We start from the raw sequence: 17,901 nt of genomic DNA, 5'->3' as shown, positions 1-17,901 counted from the left end.
AGGATACAGCCAGTTCTGTTCCGACATCTGTAGTCCAGATACTGTAGAAGGGATTCGTGAGTTGTACCCCTCTACAAAGAGAAATGAGACGGAAAGGCAAGACACAATTAATACAGGGCGAAGGGGAGCTTTCCTTTCTACACACTCTCAGCTTTGCAGCCAGAGGGGCGGTGTCTGCATTCAGACTAAGTCCCAGAGGATGTAGAGAGAAACAGAGTTTGAAGAATACGATTAGCTCAAATATTTTGTATCTCTAGAGAGCTCTGTCTCTTAATCCCAGTGCTAACCTGAGGATGTGGTCATGTCCTTGCTTTCATCCTACAGGCTCCCAATCACCTCCTCCGCCTTTTCAGATACTTGTTCTAAAGAGCTGAGGGTGACCCCGGTGACATGCATTTCAGTCCAGAGTTCCACAGGCCCCCTGCTTACCTCTCACACATGTCAAATATGAAAAGGCAGAAAGAGCCAACAGCAATTGGTCCGACTTGCTTCCAATACCCTGCTATGTGATTCCGCTCATGCTGGTCCTGAGGAAAACCAAGTTGAGAAATGAGAAAAAGATAGGGGAAAACAAAGCAATTCTACAGGTGAGTCAGTCACCCAACAATGCTGCCTATCTGCTGTGTATCAAATCATGATATAGGTTAAAAAAAAACCAACAACATAGTGATAACAAATGGAAAAAAAATTCTCTAAATTGCACATAGCTTTTGATTGTTTTAAAAAATTACAGCACACACTCTTACCAATTCTTTCTCAACATCTTCCAGAAATTATCTAAATAACTGATCCATTTGTTGTTTTGCTTTCATAAATACTTTGACCTAATCACCAGGTTACTGACCCTTACCTCTTCATAGGGTCTTCAGCTAAGGACAAAAGATGTTGGGAGTAGTGGTTTGGGACTTCAAAGGGGAAGAAGGCAATTCACATGGAGATAGAAAAGCAAACATTTGGTAAACAAATGTTTGCTGGGCCATGCTGAGACAATGGGACAGGCAGTAAGCTGATCTTTAAGGCTCTGCCTTGTCAAGTTTTCCTCCTCCACTCAGCCCATATTCTTTGCAGATATTTCTATTCAGGGAAACAGGTCATCTACTGAAATTCTTTTAGGCAGTTAAGGGGAAGGTCAACGTTTCTCCCTTTTTTTTTTTTTGCTCTACTGGGTCTTCATTTCTGCTGGGGCTTTGCTCAGTTGCGGCAAGCAGAGGCCACTCTCTAGCTGTGATGTGTGGGCTTCTCATTGCGGCAGCTTCTTTGCGGAGCGTGGGCTCTAGGGCATTTGGGCTCAGTAGTGTGGCTCCCGGGCTCTAGAGCACAGGCTCAATAGTTGCGGCGGCACACAGGGTCAGTTGTTCCAAGGCATGGGGGATCTTCCCGCATCAGAGATGGAACCCGTGTCTCCTGCATTGGCAAGCGGATTCTTTACTACTGAGTCACCAGGGAAGCCCTCTTCCCAGTCTTTTGATCCTTGATTGTTTTCAGCTAGAAATAATTTATGCGTCAAAGAGATATTTTGGTTTGTGGTAGCAAATTTCGCTCCCTTACATACTTTAGGTAGTAGAAGTTCTGTCATCCATAAACTCTTTCAGATTTAAATTGTGATGTGACTTATCACCGGTCATTTTTAAGGTAGGGTAGTTCCCAGAGGACAAATAAAGACTCGAAAGCATTAAGATATGTCAAGTGTAAGAGATTTCTTTCAGTTAGGAAAACAGACAGTCCCCTCCATTCCCGTCCATGCTGACGAGGGCTCGTGGTCAGCGCAGCTTGCTGGAGGACCCCCAGTGCCACCCAGCTGTAAGAAGAAGCCTCTCTCTCCTCTCACTATTCTCCTGGAAGGGCTGCAAGGCTTCAGAAGCCATGATCAAACCATGATGGAATTTAAAAATAGTCCGTGCTACTATGAGGCTCATGTGCCTAACACAAGGACCAGGCTCCAACTGGCACATCATCCTAGCCACAGAGTGATGGCTGCACCATTCTTATTTTTATCCACGGTATCATCAATCCCTCTTGAAATATGATTTGGTGTCTGTGCAAACTGAAACCAGAGAGGTCAGCATTTAGGGTAACAGGGGTTACTAGGCCACCTGAACCCACTGCCAGCTGGAAAATGCCTGGCCCACATTCTCTGGTGGTCGGTCACCTTGGTCCTGGGGACAAGCAGAGCTGAAGTCAAAGGACATGAAATGCTGATAATCATTAAAGTTCGTGCACCTACTTTATGCTAAATATTTACTCATATTATCTCATCTAAACCTCACAAGAAACCTACACATTAGCCTTTAAAACCCATTTTATAGATGAGGAACTTGAGATTCAGAGCAATTAAGTCACATGCCAGCTAGTTTATAAGTGGTGACGCAGGAAGCTGAACCATGAGTCTGACTCCGGGCTCTTGAGCCCACTCCTATAACCACTAGTTTATTCGGCCTCACCACTGCCCCTTGCCCAGGATGCACTTACCATCATGTGCTCACCACAGAAGATGATCCAGAAGGAGAGAAGCATCGCATAGAAGATGCCCTGTCGGATATCACCAAACAGCAGCATCCAGGTCCAGTCAAACCCAATGGAAAACCACTCCACTGGGATGTTGATAAATGTCATGGAAATCCCAAGGGCAAAGATGACTCTGACGGTGAGAAAAATATCAGGAAAACTATTTTATTTATCTGGAAGGCAAAACATTTTTTATTTAAAAATCAAAACTCAGTTCTGGGAAATGAGACGCTCCATATTGGCACTGAAGCCATGTGATCAGTTTCTTTGCTCTCATTTTAACGAGTATCCACCTGGAGATGCTAAATGTCTTCTTTCATTGGCACCACTGCAGAATGAAGGACTGTTACATTAATCCTTCTACACAGTAATTAAACCTAACCTGAATGCTCTGAACTTTATCTTGGTGCCACCTCAGATTAAGTGCTTCCTAAATGTTTTCACCCTCCCTTGCCTTCTTACACAGACCTCATTGAATATACCAATAATTATCCTCTCTTACCTATTCAGGGTATCATTAACCTGATCATTAAGAACACTCATTATTATGATACCCTCAGCAAATATGAATCATACAAGCATTTTAATTTCAATAACACATGACTCCAAACAATATGAAATACAAATTATTTTAGCTGCTTGTTTCATTTTTATTTTGCTTTTCTCCCATTAATGGCCACTTCCCTATCAAAATTTCATTTATTTTGTTACTGATTTATCCATACTTTCATTCATACCCACAAGTCATGTATCATGCATTTTGTTAGGGCTATAGATGCCTAAATGAATAGGACCAGTTCTTTCCGTTATGGCTATTCAGTAGCTGAATGCAATGTAATAGATGAGTACAACAGATTGCTACCAGGACTTCTTACTTTGACAGAGACAGAAATTAAGCTTAGTTGCAAGTCAAGGTTAGGGAGGTGGAAAGGCATTCCAAACAGAGGGAAGAGCCTGGATGGAGCCTAGAAGAGCCTGAAGCATTTGGGGACCTGAATATGGGACATATCAGGAAATGACAGGCCATGAGACCAGAGAAATATATATATATATACAAAGGCTGAGCTGGTAAAGAAACTTGCATACCTTATTAGAGAATTTGAAATTTATCCTGAAAGGACTGAGGATCCAATAAGAAGGTTTAAAAATGGAGCAGCATCATTTCATTCATTCACTCAACAAATTCATATTTATTGAGCTCCTACTGTGTACCAGTCACTATTCTAGATGCTGGGGATATAGAAGTAAACAAAGTAGGCAATGATCCTGCTCTAGTGATGCTTGTATTCAGATGGGGTGAGCAGAGGGGTAGAGATGGAATGATAATAAATAGAGAATACGTATTATGAAGAAGTATAAAAAAAGCCAAGTGGGAGAATGGAGAGTGATGGGAGGCAATTTAAATAAGGTAGATGGGAGAAAGCCTGTAAGACGGAAATTATACTAGGGCTGAAGGAAATGAGGCACTGAGCCACAGAGGTATCTGGGAAAGAGCATTTCAGATGAAGAGGACAGCAAGTGCAAAGGCCCTAAAGCGAGTGCATGCTGGTCATGTCTGAGCACCATCAAGGTGGATGGCCCGTGGTGAAGAGAACAGGAGATAAAATTAGAGGTGGTGAAGGGCCGGATCAGTGAAGGCCAGAGTGAAGGAAATGAAAAGCCAACAGAGAGCTTTGAACAGAGCAGCGAAGTGATCCAATTTCTACTTAAAAGAAAAAGCTAGGCTGCTGTGTGAATAGACGCAGGAAATAAAATGATGGGAATAAGAGGCGCAGTTAAGAGGCTATTTCAATAATCCAGGTGAGAAACGGGAAATCGGGGTTAGATCAGAGTGGTAGATATGGAAATGCTGAGAATCTCCTGGCATGCTGGAAGAGGGGTGTGCATAAAAGTGGAGTGAAGGATGCCTCCTACATGTCTGCTCAGCTGCTCCTAAGCAGTTGAAACGACGGAGTTTCTATTTCCTAAGATGAAGATGCCCCAAAGAGGAGCAAGTTTGAAGTGGGAGGAAAACAAGTGTTTTTCTTTGTGTGTGGTACATTTCTATGTAAATGAAGGTGTTTAAGTAAACGGGTGGAATACTAGGGCCCAGAGTTGGGAGTAGCTGAGGTTGACCATGTACATGAAGGGCATCAGAGTACAGATGGTTTTTAAGAGCACAAGACTAGATGAGATCACCGGGGAAACAAATGTAGCTAGGAAAGAGAAGAGGTCCAAATGTTGCAGGAGGAGGGACCCCTTCCAGGGCCCGAAACTGGGCTCTTGTCTTAAAACTCGGAAATGAATTGTCCGAGGAGACACATGCACTGGCAAAGCAAGAGATGTGTCTCCTCGGACAGTTCATTTCCAAGGGTTAGACAAAAGCCCTGTTTCGGGCCCTGGAAGGGGTCCCCCTTCCTGCAACACAAAGACCGGACCTCAGCTCAGAAGCTTAAGAGGTTGGAAAGATGACTGGAAACAGCCGTGGAGACTGAGTGACAGTCAGCAAAGGAGTGAATAACCCTGAGAATGTGGAGGAGGCTCTATGAAAAAAAGGGAGTGATCAGCCATGCCAAATGCTGACACTTCAGTTCAGTTGCTCAGTCGTGTCCAACTTTGTGACCCCATGGACTGCAGCACACCAGGACTCCCTGTCCATCACCAACTCCCAGAGCTTGCTCAAACTCACGTCCATCGAGTCAGTGATGCCATCCAACCGTCTCATCCTCTGTCAGTCCCTTCTCCTCTCGCCTTCAGTCCTTCCCAGCATCAGGGTCTTTTCCAAAGGAGTCAGCTCTTCCCATCAGGTGGCTAAAGTACTGGAGTTTCAGCTTCAGCATCAGTCCTTCCAGTGAATATTCAGGACTGATTTCCTTTAGGATTGACTGGTTGGATCTCCTTGCAGTCCAAGGGACTCTCAAGAGTCTTCTCCAACACCACAGTTCAAAAGTGTTAATTCTTTGGCAGTCAGCTTTCTTTATAGTCCAACTCTCACAGTCATACATGACTACTGGAGAAACAATAGCTTTGACTAGACAGACCTTTGCTGGCAAAGTAATGTCTCTGCTTTTTAATATGCTCTCTAGGTTGGTCATAGCTTTTCTTCCAAGGAGTAGGTGTCTTTTACTTTCATGGCTGCAGTCGCTATCTGCAGTGATTTTGGAGCCCCAAAATATAAAGTCGGTCATTGTTTCCATTGTTTCCCCCATCTACTTTCCATGAAGTGATGGGACCGGATGCCGAGATCTTACTTTTCTGAATGTTGAGTTTTCAGCCAACTTTTTCACTCTCCTCTTTCACTTTCATCAAGAGGCTCTTTAGTTCTTCTTTGCCTCCTGCCATAAGGACATATCTTATGTATATCTGAGGTTATTGATATTTCTCCCAGCAATCTTGATTCCAGCTTGTGCTTCGTCCAGCCCAGCATTTCATATGATGTACTCTGCATAGAAGTTAAATAAGCAGGGAGACAATATACAGCCTTGACATATGCCTTTCCTGATTTTGAATTAGTCTATTGTTCCATGTCCAATTCTAGCTGTTGCTTCCTCATCTGCACACAGATTTCTCAGGAGGCAGGTAAGGTGGTCTGGTTTATCTCTTTAATAATCTTTATTATTATTATTACTATAATAATCTCTATCTCTTAGATAATCTTCTACAGTTTGCTGTGATCTACACAGTCAAAGGTTTTAGCATAGTCAATAAAGCAGAAGTAGACGTTTTTCTGGAACTCTCTTGCTTTTTGAATGATCCAGTGGATGTTGGCAATTTGATCTCTGGTTCCCCGGCCTTTTCTAAATCCAGCTTGAACATCTGGAAGTTCACGGTTCATGTACTGTTGAAGCCTGGCTTGGAGAATTTTGAGCATTACTTTGCTGGCATGTGAGATGAGCAATTGTGCGGTACTTTGAACATCCTTTGGCACTGCCTTTCTTTGGGATTGGAATGAAAACTGACCTTTTCCAGTTCTGTGGCCACTGCTGAGTTTTCCAAATTTGCTGATGTATTGACTGCAGCACTTTCACAACATCACCTTTTAGGAGTTGAAATAGCTCAACTGGAATTCCATCGCCTCCACTAGCTTAGTTCGTAGTGATGCTTCCTAAGGCCCACTTGACTTCATACTTCAGGATATCTTGCTTTAGATGAGTGATCACACCATCGTGGTTATCTGGGCCATAAAGATCTTTTTTGTATAATTCTTCTGTGTATTCTTGCCACCTCTTCTTAATATCTTCTGCTTCTGTTAGGTCCATACCATTTCTGTCCTTTATTGTGCCCATCTTTGCATGAAATATTCCCTTCATCTCTCTAATTTTCTTGAAGAGATCTCTAGTCTTTCCCATTCTGTTGTTTTCCTCTATTTCTTTGCATTGATTGCTGAGGAAGGCTTTCTTATCTCTCGTTTCTATTCTTTGGAACTCTTCACTCAGATGGGTATATCTTTCCTTTTCTCCTTTGCCTTTCACTTCTCTTCTTTTCTCAGCTACTTTTAAGACCTCCTTAGACAATCATTTTGCCTTTTTGCACTTCTTTACCTTAGGGATGATCTTGATCCCTGCCTCCTGTACAGTGTCACGAACCTCCGTCCATAATTCTTCAGGCACTCTATCAGATCTATTCCCTTGAATCTATTTTTCACTTCCATTGTATAATCATAAGGGATTTGATTTAGGTGATATAGTGGATCTGACCTAAATGCTGACAATGAGTCAAGAAAAGTGAGGACTGAGGATCGGATTTGGAAGGTGGGGGTCATTGGTGATCCTATTAAGAACAATTTTAATAAGCGGTGGAAGGGGCTCAAGAAAAAACAGGAGAAGATATATACACAAGATTTTTGAGGAATTTTGTTGTAAAGATGAGCCGAAAAATGATGCAGTAGCTTTGAGGGGAAGTACAAAGAATTCTAACTAAGAATGGGGATAGCAGAGTGTGTTTGTACATTAACGGGAATAATCCAACATAAAGCAAAAAGTCAATAATGTGGGAGAGAAGGGGCTATCTCTACAGGAAAATCATCCTTGCTGAGAGGGGCTGAAAGGGGTTGGGATTAGTCAGCAACAATGCCGTTCATTCACTGTATCAGAGAAATGTATCTGATACAGAACGTGAGAAAGCAAAGATAGAACAGACAGCTGGAAATATGAGAGCAGTAGAACCCTTAGGATTTAACAATAACTTGCAGGTAAAAGCTGAAGGAGAAAAAGGAGTCAAATCTCCAGTCCAAATAACACACTGACCACTTGAACTAGACTCCCAGCAACAGGTCCACGGCAGGCTGTGCCCGTGTTTCTTAAGAGTGCTGCAAAATCAGCTCTTACTTTTCCAGGAGCACTGGGGGTCGGGACATCATGGTGATCCTCCTCCAATACCACACCATGATGATGAAGATGCTGGGTGTAAGGAAGGTCTTCATGGCAAACCACACCTTGGTGAAGCCTCCATTTTGGTGAATTCCCTAGGTAGAGACCAATCATAATTTTGAAGGTCAATATATCTTGGTGCTATTTTCTACCAGCAGATGCATTTTGAAAAGCAGTAAGTGGAGATCTTTACTGCTGAACTTCCAAGATCAAGAGCTTTAACATTCACAGCAGGTAATGTCCGCACACTCCCCTCAACCCCTCCTTAGCCACTGTAGAAAACTAAATCAAAAGGCATGAAGATAGACTCACTTTATCCTAAGGGAATGATTAGGAACATGATCAAAGGTTTTTCTCCAAGGTGTTCATTGAAAAATTGGAGCTATCTTAGAGGCCCCAAATGATGGCACTGGTATAATGTGTTAAGGTGAATAAACACTGTGGAAAGCTAAGCAGTACCGCAAAGTGTATTTACATTATATTTATAATATACCATTAAATTTTAAAAAGCAAAGAATGGAAGAGTCAGTTGAATATGACACCCCCCCTTTTTTAAGAGAAGGATTGAGGTCAGTCTCTCAGTTGTGTCTCTTTGCGACCCCATGGACTGTAGCCCACTGGGCTCTTCTGTCCATGGAATTTTCCAGGCAAGAATACTGGAGTGGGTTGCCATCTCCTTCTCTAGAAGGGAACAATTTTAAATATATTCATACACACACACACACACACATATACATTACACACACATACTATACACACATAGAAAAAAATCAAGAAGGAGATAATAACAAAACCTCGAAATGGTTGTTTCTCAAGATGGTAGGATATTACAGATAACTTTCATGTTCTACTATGTGTTTATTTGTGCTTCTAATTTTCTACATTAAATATGCAGTTGCTTTTTAGATTTAAAAAAACCTAAATTAGGTTTAAAAAATCTACTCCACATTTTACTTTTCCCCTACTAAAGAGACAAAATGGTAAGAACCTATACCACTACTGTGATCAATCAGATTCACTTACCACCAGCCGAATATCCTTTATCTCTCCAATCCCAACGTTGATTTTCTTCTTCTCATTCACAGGCAGCCGGATATTTAGAAGGTAATACTTATGAGCCACAGACCCAATTTCCATGAAAGGAAGGACATCACATTCATAGTAACGGCCTTCATGTTCTAGGGTCTGAAAGAAGAGTACAGGGTTTGAGGCAAGGTCACCATTTCCAATAAACTGTGTCTGAAGTGTCTTGCCTTTGACTCATATCACCAATTCTAAACAGCTAAGGCTTAAATGTATACATCAGAGGTACACACAATAGGGTACATGGGTTTATATAAGCTGCCACCCTCCCTCCCCAAAATAAAACCCAGCCACATTTGAGGTGGAACCAGAAATCTCAGGTAACAAGCAGGGATTTCTTCTATTTCAGCACCTTTCTCAGCTCTTCAATCCTTATTACAGCCTCACATCAGACTAGCCTGGTCTATAAGGGCTATATAAGAACTTTTAATTGGCAGTGTACTATCAGATACTGTATGGCTTTGTGGAACAGTCAACTCCTTAAATGTTCAGGAGGAAGTCCTTGCTAATGTTCATCACATTCTTGTATCATGATCACTTATTTACATAGTTTTGGCCTGTAGGAGATGCTACAAGAAGCAGGAAATATCTACTTTTTATTGATTTGACCAAAAAAAATAGAAGAAGCAACTCAAGGAGCCTTGGAATTTGGGGAAGATACAAAGGGATGAGTGGAATAATGAGATTAGGTTGATAGAGATGACCTCTTGGAATTTTCTGCCTTTAAATCTTTCTAACTGCCCAAGAGACAAAATGGCAGAAGGGAGCAGAAATTAAATAAACATTTAGCACAGTTTCTAGGAAGTCCTTTTTACCTTTTAAAGCTGGCTTAAAACTCAATATTTAAAAATCTAAGATCATGGCATCAGTCCTATCACTTCATGGCAAATAAAAGGGGAAAAGGGGGAAGCAGTGACAGATTTCTTCTCGGGTTCTACAATCACTGTAGATGGTGACTGAAGCCATGAAATTAGAAGACAATTGCTTCTGTGCAGGAAAATCATGACAACCCTAGACAGTGTGTTAAAAAGCAAAGACATCACTTTGCTGACAAAAATCTGTATAGTCAAGGAAACAGACTTTCCAGTAGTCATGTACAGATGTGAGAGTTGGACCATAAAGAAGGTAGAGCACCAAAAAATTGTGGTGCTGGAGAAGACTCTTGAGAGTCCCTTGGACTGCAAGGAGATCAAACCAGTCAGTCTTAAAGGAAATCAACCCTGAATATTCATTGCAAGGACTGAGGCTGAAGCTGAAGCTCCAATACTTTGGCCACGTGATGTGAACAGTCGACTTACTGGAAAAGACCCTATGCTGGGAAAAATTGAAGGCAGAAGGAGAAGAGGGCGACAAAGGATGAAATGGTTGGATGGCATCACCGATTCAGTGGACATGAACTTGGGCAAATTCCAGGAGATGGTGAGGGACAGGGAAGCCTGGGGTGCTGCAGTCCATGGGGTTGCAAAGAGTTGGACACAACTGGGCAACTGAACAACAACAGCTAGGAAGGCCTCCTGGACTTCCTGCCAAGCAATTTAAGAGGTACCACCCAGCACAAGGCAGGGGGAGACTGGTGAGTAGGGGCACAGCTTGCTTTTGGAAACGAGATTCTGTTCCAGCTCCACAGGACACAAAGCTTTGTGGCCTAGCTGAGGGCTGGGGGAAGCTCTCAAGTATGGGCATGGAGAAGCAGGAGCTTCAGCAACTGAGGATTCTTTTCCAATGAACCAGACGAGTGTCTGCCTTCATGCTGGGTTTGTATTCCAGCTTTAATGTTTGCCTGGTACCTTCTGACGAAGTGATGGAGGGATGGAATTTGGTATTCCTGAGCTTGAATTCTCAGGGCCTCCAAAAGTTTTTGTAAATCTTCAGAGCAAAAAGTCCAGAGGAGAAAGAAAGGTAACAAGGAGTCTGTTCCTTCTGTGATCTTGGGGGTGGGGGAGTGATTTACTACACAGAGCTTAAGAGTGCAATAAACAGACCTGCATACAGGGACAGAAGACACAAATGACAAAAACAGAGCTAGAGCAGCTACAGACCTGACTTACGGGCTTCCCTCTTTCCTTTCCTACTCATGGTAGACATCACTGATCAATCATGATCGTTTGTCATTTTCTAAGGTCTTAGGGGCTCTTATCAGAATGTGTTGATTAGACATGGCATTTCAAGTTTTAAAAATTCTTCTGTAGAAAGAATCCTTCTTTTTCAAACCTCAGCTGCAAGTTGGATAAGTCTTCCTGTATAGATCTTTCTCTCCCCTCTGCTCCCTTCTCTTCTACTTATAAATCAAGGCAGGAAGGACTCTGCAAAACTGCTGAAAATACAGTATAGGCTCTAATTCAGCCTCAGATGAAACTGAACTAAGGAGGCTGATTACCTGCTCTTGTAACAGCAAAAAGTGGATATTCTGATGTGTTTCCAATAAGCTTATTTACAGAAGTTGAGAGTTTGAAGGCAACAAAACTTATTTAGTCTAATGCCCCTGCCTTCATTACCTGTCTCACCCAAGGTCCCAAAAGTCGTGGCAGAATTGGATTGAGGACTTCCAAGTCCAGCTTCCAGCTCTGATAGGGAGGAGGACACGTGAATGCAGCAGAAAGAAAGGAATGCTGTGGGCTTGGACATGCCTGAAGGCAGACATGACCTTCAAGCCAAGAAGGCAGGCACTGAACTTCAAGCCAAGAGGTTCAAATTCTAGTCCTGACCTCACCCCTTACTTGGTACCTGGGGAAGGTCATCCACCTCATTTGGTCTTAACTTTCTTTCTAAGTAAAGCGTGTTCAGTCGTGTCCAACACTTTGCGATTCCATGGACTGTAGCCCGCCAGGCTCCCCTCTCCATGGGATTCTCCAGGCAAGAATACTGGAGTGAGTAGTTATTCCCTTTTCCAGGGGATCTTCCCAACCCAGGGATCAAATCTGAGTTTCCTGTATTGCAGGCAGATTCTTTACTATCTGAGCCACCAGGGAAGCCCCCTAAGTAAAGTAAGAAGGTTTACTTATGTGATCTCTTGAGTTCCTTCTAATGCCCCTTCATGGGTCTTCCATCCCTTGTCTTCCACTCCCATGTCCCTACACAGAAGGTAGCACCACCACATGAGACAAATGTACTTAAATCCAACAGATTAGAGAGACACACAGGGTCCTGGGATCCTGGCCTGTCCTACCTGTCTCAGACAAATTCACCATATCCTGCTGGGGACTTTTCTTTATGCATTGAGGTTCTGACTCTGCCAGTATTTAGGGCATTTAGAAAGAAAGATTTCCTGCTCTCTCTCCCTCCTTTTCCTTTCCCCAGCCCCCTCAGCCCTCCCCTAAATCCAGCATGAGACTGGCTAATTAGGACAAATTACAGCAGGTGGCAACTTGACTTTTTTTTTTTTTAAACTTCACAATCCACCAGGGACTAAAAAGCTTTAAAGCAATTTCTCATTTAATCTTCAGACTCAAGTCTAAATTTCACTGCAATCAAAAAGCATAGATTTGATGATTCATTTCCTTCACACTTTTCAAGGTTCAGTATCTTTCTTGAAAGGGATCAACACATCCTAAAGATAATTAAGCAACTGTCATTAAGAAGCAGTTGCAGGCTTCCTAACAACCTCCCCTGACTCTGCTTCTCATGCCCTCTAAGAGTTTAAGTAAGGTGAGAAATGACTTTTCCCTTTTTCTGAGAATGAAATTCCATATCCAAAAGCTTTACATCCTTTAGCTTTAAACATCCAACCAGTCTTACCCTTGAATGACGCAATCAACTTGCAGCAATAGTTAGAAAGGTTTTAATTAATTTCCTCCACTGCATACAAAGATCTAGAAATATCACATATTGCTCTTCTGCTCCCTCCAGTTCCTCTCTACCATTCCTTTTCACCTATAGATAACCCCCAAGGGCCTACTCAAAACAATTCTGGATGAATTTGGGGTGGGGGGAACCCTAAATTTGATCATTAAGGAAAGGATCTACTGAAGTAACTTTCAAACTTTATCAAGCTTAAGAGAAGGAATTGAAATCCTGTTAAAACACAGGTTCCTTGGTCTGAACACGCTGAAATTTTGATTGTTGTGTTTGGAGTGTGACCTGGAAATCTGCATTTCCTACAAGCTACCAGGTGATGCTGATGTTGCTAATTCTTAGGCCACACTTTCCGTAGCTCTGGTCTAGGAACCCTAGGGAAAGAGAGACTTAACAATAACCAGGTATCCCAAAAGATGCTTATGTGTAGGGTGCATGGTTGGCCCATGAGAGTTTTAGTTAATATGTTTTGTCCTGGTGGCCTGTCTGGTGAAACATGTCCCAGACTAGATTCAAGTGGTAAGATTCGTTCTGTTATCTAGTTCTTACAGAGATTCCACAGGCAGGTATTAATTATTATTTCATTTGGCAAAGGAGAAACTGAAGCTTGAGCAGATAAAGCAAGCTAGCCTGAGGGAATGCAGTCAGTAAGTGAAATGGTCTGGAATTGAAGCCAAGTATCCTGCTAGGCTCCTCGATCCATGGGATTTCCCAGGCAAGAATACTGGAGTGGGTTGCAGTTTCCTTTTCCAGGAGATCTTCCCAACCCAGGGGTCAAACCCGCATCTCCTGCATTATAGACAGATACTTTACCACTGAGCCACCGGGGAATGGTTTGCTCCAAATCCAGGCCTTTAACCAACAGTAATGAACCTGCAGAGCCCCCTTTTAGTCCTATTCAGGGCAGGATGGGGGCATGGTTCTCAGAGGCTTCAACCTGTCATCCTTACTATTCCACAGGAAAACCCAACTTTGCAGTTATAAGCAAAAGTGAAGCGCTAAACTGATCAACAGAGCAGGTACTACAAAGTAGCCAAATTCTTCAGCAGCAACTGACCTGAAGATGTCAAGTGATAAACAACATAATCAGGAAAGTGCTTCAGTGCAGTTTGGCCTCTCCTCCATTTCATGCAAAGAAAATAAGATTATTTCTGTCCGGGAAGGGACATCAGAGATCACCTAGCTGGTGATGCTCCCTGTCAACACTCTTGAGGAATGTGAGTAACCATGAGTAACAGTAACTACGGCTCCATTTCAACCTCAGAGACTTTGGCAGGTAGGGGAGGGTGAGCAGGACAGAATCTTGGGGAGGCATGTTTGAGGGCATCACTTGGCACTGGAAAAGGGCCCCCACTAATTCTGATTTGGTCCTTATACAATCAAATCCCACTGTTCTCTGAGGGTCACTGAATCCATCCCTATATTTTAATTCCTCAAGATTCTGAGGCCTTCGTCCAAGAGAAAGGGTCGTCCTACACTCAATGCAGGATAGTGACATTCCTCCCTCTGGGTGGTTAAACAAATCTTCCTGGAAGAACCAAAGAAAGCAGAGTCCTAAAGATGTGCAGAAAGACTGAGAGGTCACAAAGGAAATTAGATTCCTCCCTCAGGCCCTTCTTTTTGTCTATGATGTTTGTTCCCTGGGATTGTCAGTCTTCACACCTACACGCTGATTTTGGCAACAGAGATGCCTAAGAAACAGAGAGCAGACGCATGCATTGATCCAGTAGGAACAGATTTCCCCACCTAAAATTAACTAAGCAACATTCTTCAAACACTTTTAGCTAATTAACAAAAGAACAAAGAGCTTATGTTTATGGAAGTATTTTAGAGAAACAACTAAATCACTTCAAACAAACATTCCTTCTTCTGTTCTTTGCTCCTTTGCAGGGGCATGAAATATGGAAATTGCCCTCTCCTAGGACAAAGGATGGTGACTACTAACCTTTGTGGGTCATGTCGGCTTAGGAACAAGGAATCTGTCTGAGCAAGTGTTCCCACATACCTGGAAACCAAATAAAAACCCCATCAGCTAGGACGTCAAGGTACCCTACCTTGGGGGAGGTGAAGGTACATTTGAGTTTCCGGGGCACTCTCTCATGGGCCATCTCAGTCCACTCAGCAAACATATCATCACGGTAAGCCAGAGAAACATCCATGGAAACTTCTGCATTTTCTCCTGCAAAAGAAAGGATGCACAATTCTGGTAAGATACTTGAAAAACAGTTTTAAAACTCTTCTAGGCTCCACCATGGAAACCAATAAGACAAAAGAGATGTATCAGTTCCTATCAAGCACCAAACCTAACTTTCCAACTCTGAAGACTTAAAAGTCACAGGATGAATGTCTGAGCTGGATGCTGGGTCCCCTCCCATAACCAACTGCTCTGCTAAGGAGTCAAAGAGCTCCCACTGAAATTCTTCCAGAGACGGTGGTCATAGTCTCTCATAGACAGTTCCAAATGGTCAAGTTCTAACTCAACATGTATCCTTCTTAATTTATACCACTGGCCCTACATCTCCCCATATAAGTCCCATGGCACATGAGGTCATTTTTCCACAAAAGTGCCTTAGTACTTGAAACCTACAACTCATCTGTCCTCTCCCCTCTGATCAAAATGATCAAAATTTTTCACCACCTCACAGATAAATGACAAGTACATTAGGTGCTTTCTTCAGGAACACTCTAGTCTGAAAGATCCTTTCTAAAATCCCCCCAAGAAGTTCTCAAATATAGGCTTTCCTGCTTATCTAAAATGCAAAACTCTTTCTTCAGAGTGTGGACAAAGTTAATTTAAGATGTGAAGGGTTTCTCTAAATTTAAGATGACTTATACACAGGCAGGAATATTAAAATAAGTTCATAATTAAACAAATGAGCATTCAATATACTTCTGTATCAATAAGGACCATGAATGGGTTTAACTCATCGCAGAGCTCATTAAAGAGATTAGTTTGATAAAAATTACATCTATCCATTTGGTCTGTTTTATACTCTGCTGAGCAAGCTTCAGAATAGAGGAGTCTTAATGGGGGAAAAAAGCACAACTACATTTCTAAAATGACCAGGGTGAGCCAGCTCCCACTGGGGTTATGAGACTGGGCTCAGTTCTGGGCTCTGCAACCTCAACTCCATGTCACAAAGGAAACAGGTAAGAATAGCTGCTGTCTAGAAAATTGGGGCTTTATTATCCCTGACCCAGTGTGGCTCGAAAACAATTTGACAGTGTGAATCCCTAGCTCTCTGAGGAAATCTAGGAAGAGAAAGAAAGAATGCAGGAAAGAAGGGATGTGAGGCTATTCTGATATAGACAAAACTCTCAATGAACATCAGTGCCCACTCTTTTATTAGTACCATTTAAATCTTCAATCACTAATAATGAACTATCAGAGAGAAAAAGTGAAAAAAAAATCCCACTTAAAATGATATCAAAAAAAGTAAAAAATCTAGGAATAAACTTAACCAAGAAGGTAAAATACCTATACTCTGCAAACTATGAAATACCGATGCAGGAAACTGAAGATGATACAATGAAATGGAGAGATCTCCCATGCTTTTGTAATGGAATAATTAACACTGTTGAAATGGTCATGCTACCCAAAGTTATCTACAGATGGAATGCAGTACCTATGAAAATACCCATGCCCTTTTTTACAGAACTAAAACAAATAATCCTAAAATTTATATGGGACAACAGAGGACCCTGAACTGCCAAAGCAATCTTGAGAAAAAATAAAGCTGGAGGTATCACCTTCCCAGATTTCAGACTATACCACAAAGCTACAGTAATCAAAAGTGTGGTATGGATACAGAATAGACACATAGATCAACAAAGCAGAGTAGTGAACCTAGAAATAAACCCATGCACCTATGGTCAATTAATCTATGACAAAGGAAGCAAGAATATACAATGTAGAAAAGAAAGTCTCTTCAATAAGCAGTGCTGGAGAAACTTGAACAGCTACATGTAAAAGAATGAGATTACAACATTTCCTCAAACTATATACAAAAATAAACTCAAAATGTGTTCAAGACCTAAATGTAGGACATGACACTATAAAGAAGAGAATATAAGCGGGACACTCTTTGATTTAAATCACAGCAGTATTTTTTTTTTTTTGGATCGGTCTCCTAAGGCAAAAAAATAAAAGCAAAAGTAAACAAACTGAAACCTAATTAAACTTTAAAACTTTTGCATAGCAAAGGAAAGCGATAATAAAACAAGAAGACAACCTATGGAATGGGAGAAAATATTTACAAATGATGCAACCAACAAGGGGTTAATAGCCAAAATATAAAAACAGGTGGTACAACTCAACATTTAAAAAAAAACAAATAACCTAGTCAAAAAATGGACAGAAGATCTGAAAAGACATCTTTCCAAAGAAGATATTCAGATGGCACATGAAAAGATGCTCAACATTGCTAATTATTAGAGAAACACAGTCAAAGCACAATGTTACCTACACATGTCAGAATGGCTAGCATCAAAAAGTCTACAAGTAACAAGTTGGGGTTAGGATGTAGAGAAAAATGAACTCTGTACTCTGTTGCTGGAAATGTAAATTGATGCAGCCACTATGGAAAGGAACATGGAGATTCTTCCAAAAACTAAAAACAGAACCATATGACCCAGCAATTCCACTCCTGGGTATATATCCAGGAAAACCAAAAACACTAATTCAAAAAGATGCATATACTCTAATGTTCATAGCAGCAATAGTTTCAACATAAAATATAGAAGCAACCCATGTCCATCAACAAATGAGTGGATAAAGAAGATGTGGTATAGGAAGGAGACTCAAGAGGGAGGGGACATATGTATACCTATGGCTGATTCATGTTGAGGTTTGACAGAAAACAACGAAATTCTGTAAAGCAATAATCCTTCACCTGAAAAATAAATAAATAAAAAAGATGTGGTACAAATCACACACACACACACACACACATACAATGGAATATTAGCCATAAAAAAGAATGAAATTATGCCATTTGCAGCAATGTGGATGGACCTAGAGAATATTATGCTTAGTGAAATAAGTCAGGGAAAGACAAATATCGTATGTTATCACTTATATGTGGAATCTAAATAATACAAACAAATGTATATGGCAAAACAGAAATAAATATAAAAAACAAACTAGTGGTTACCTGTAGGGAGAGGAGATGGG

General features: G+C 41.6%; 1 protein-coding gene across 1 annotated transcript in view; it reads right to left on the bottom strand.

Moving 5' to 3' along the window:
• Positions 1–17,901, bottom strand: part of WLS (Wnt ligand secretion mediator) — a 113,338-nt gene that overhangs the window by 28,812 nt on the left and 66,625 nt on the right. The window contains exons 3-8 of the mRNA XM_065911221.1: positions 14,783–14,907; positions 8,877–9,038; positions 7,812–7,948; positions 2,470–2,638; positions 430–527; positions 8–71 (exon numbers count right to left, since the gene is read on the bottom strand). Coding sequence (XP_065767293.1) covers positions 8–71; positions 430–527; positions 2,470–2,638; positions 7,812–7,948; positions 8,877–9,038; positions 14,783–14,907 — 755 coding nt within the window. The remainder of the gene's footprint in view (positions 1–7; positions 72–429; positions 528–2,469; positions 2,639–7,811; positions 7,949–8,876; positions 9,039–14,782; positions 14,908–17,901) is intronic.

This window comes from Muntiacus reevesi, chromosome 1 (assembly GCF_963930625.1).
Source record: "Muntiacus reevesi chromosome 1, mMunRee1.1, whole genome shotgun sequence".
Classification (NCBI taxonomy): Eukaryota; Metazoa; Chordata; class Mammalia; order Artiodactyla; family Cervidae; genus Muntiacus; species Muntiacus reevesi.
Note: the sequence above shows the minus strand (reverse complement) of the source record. Positions and strands in the feature narration are given on the sequence as shown.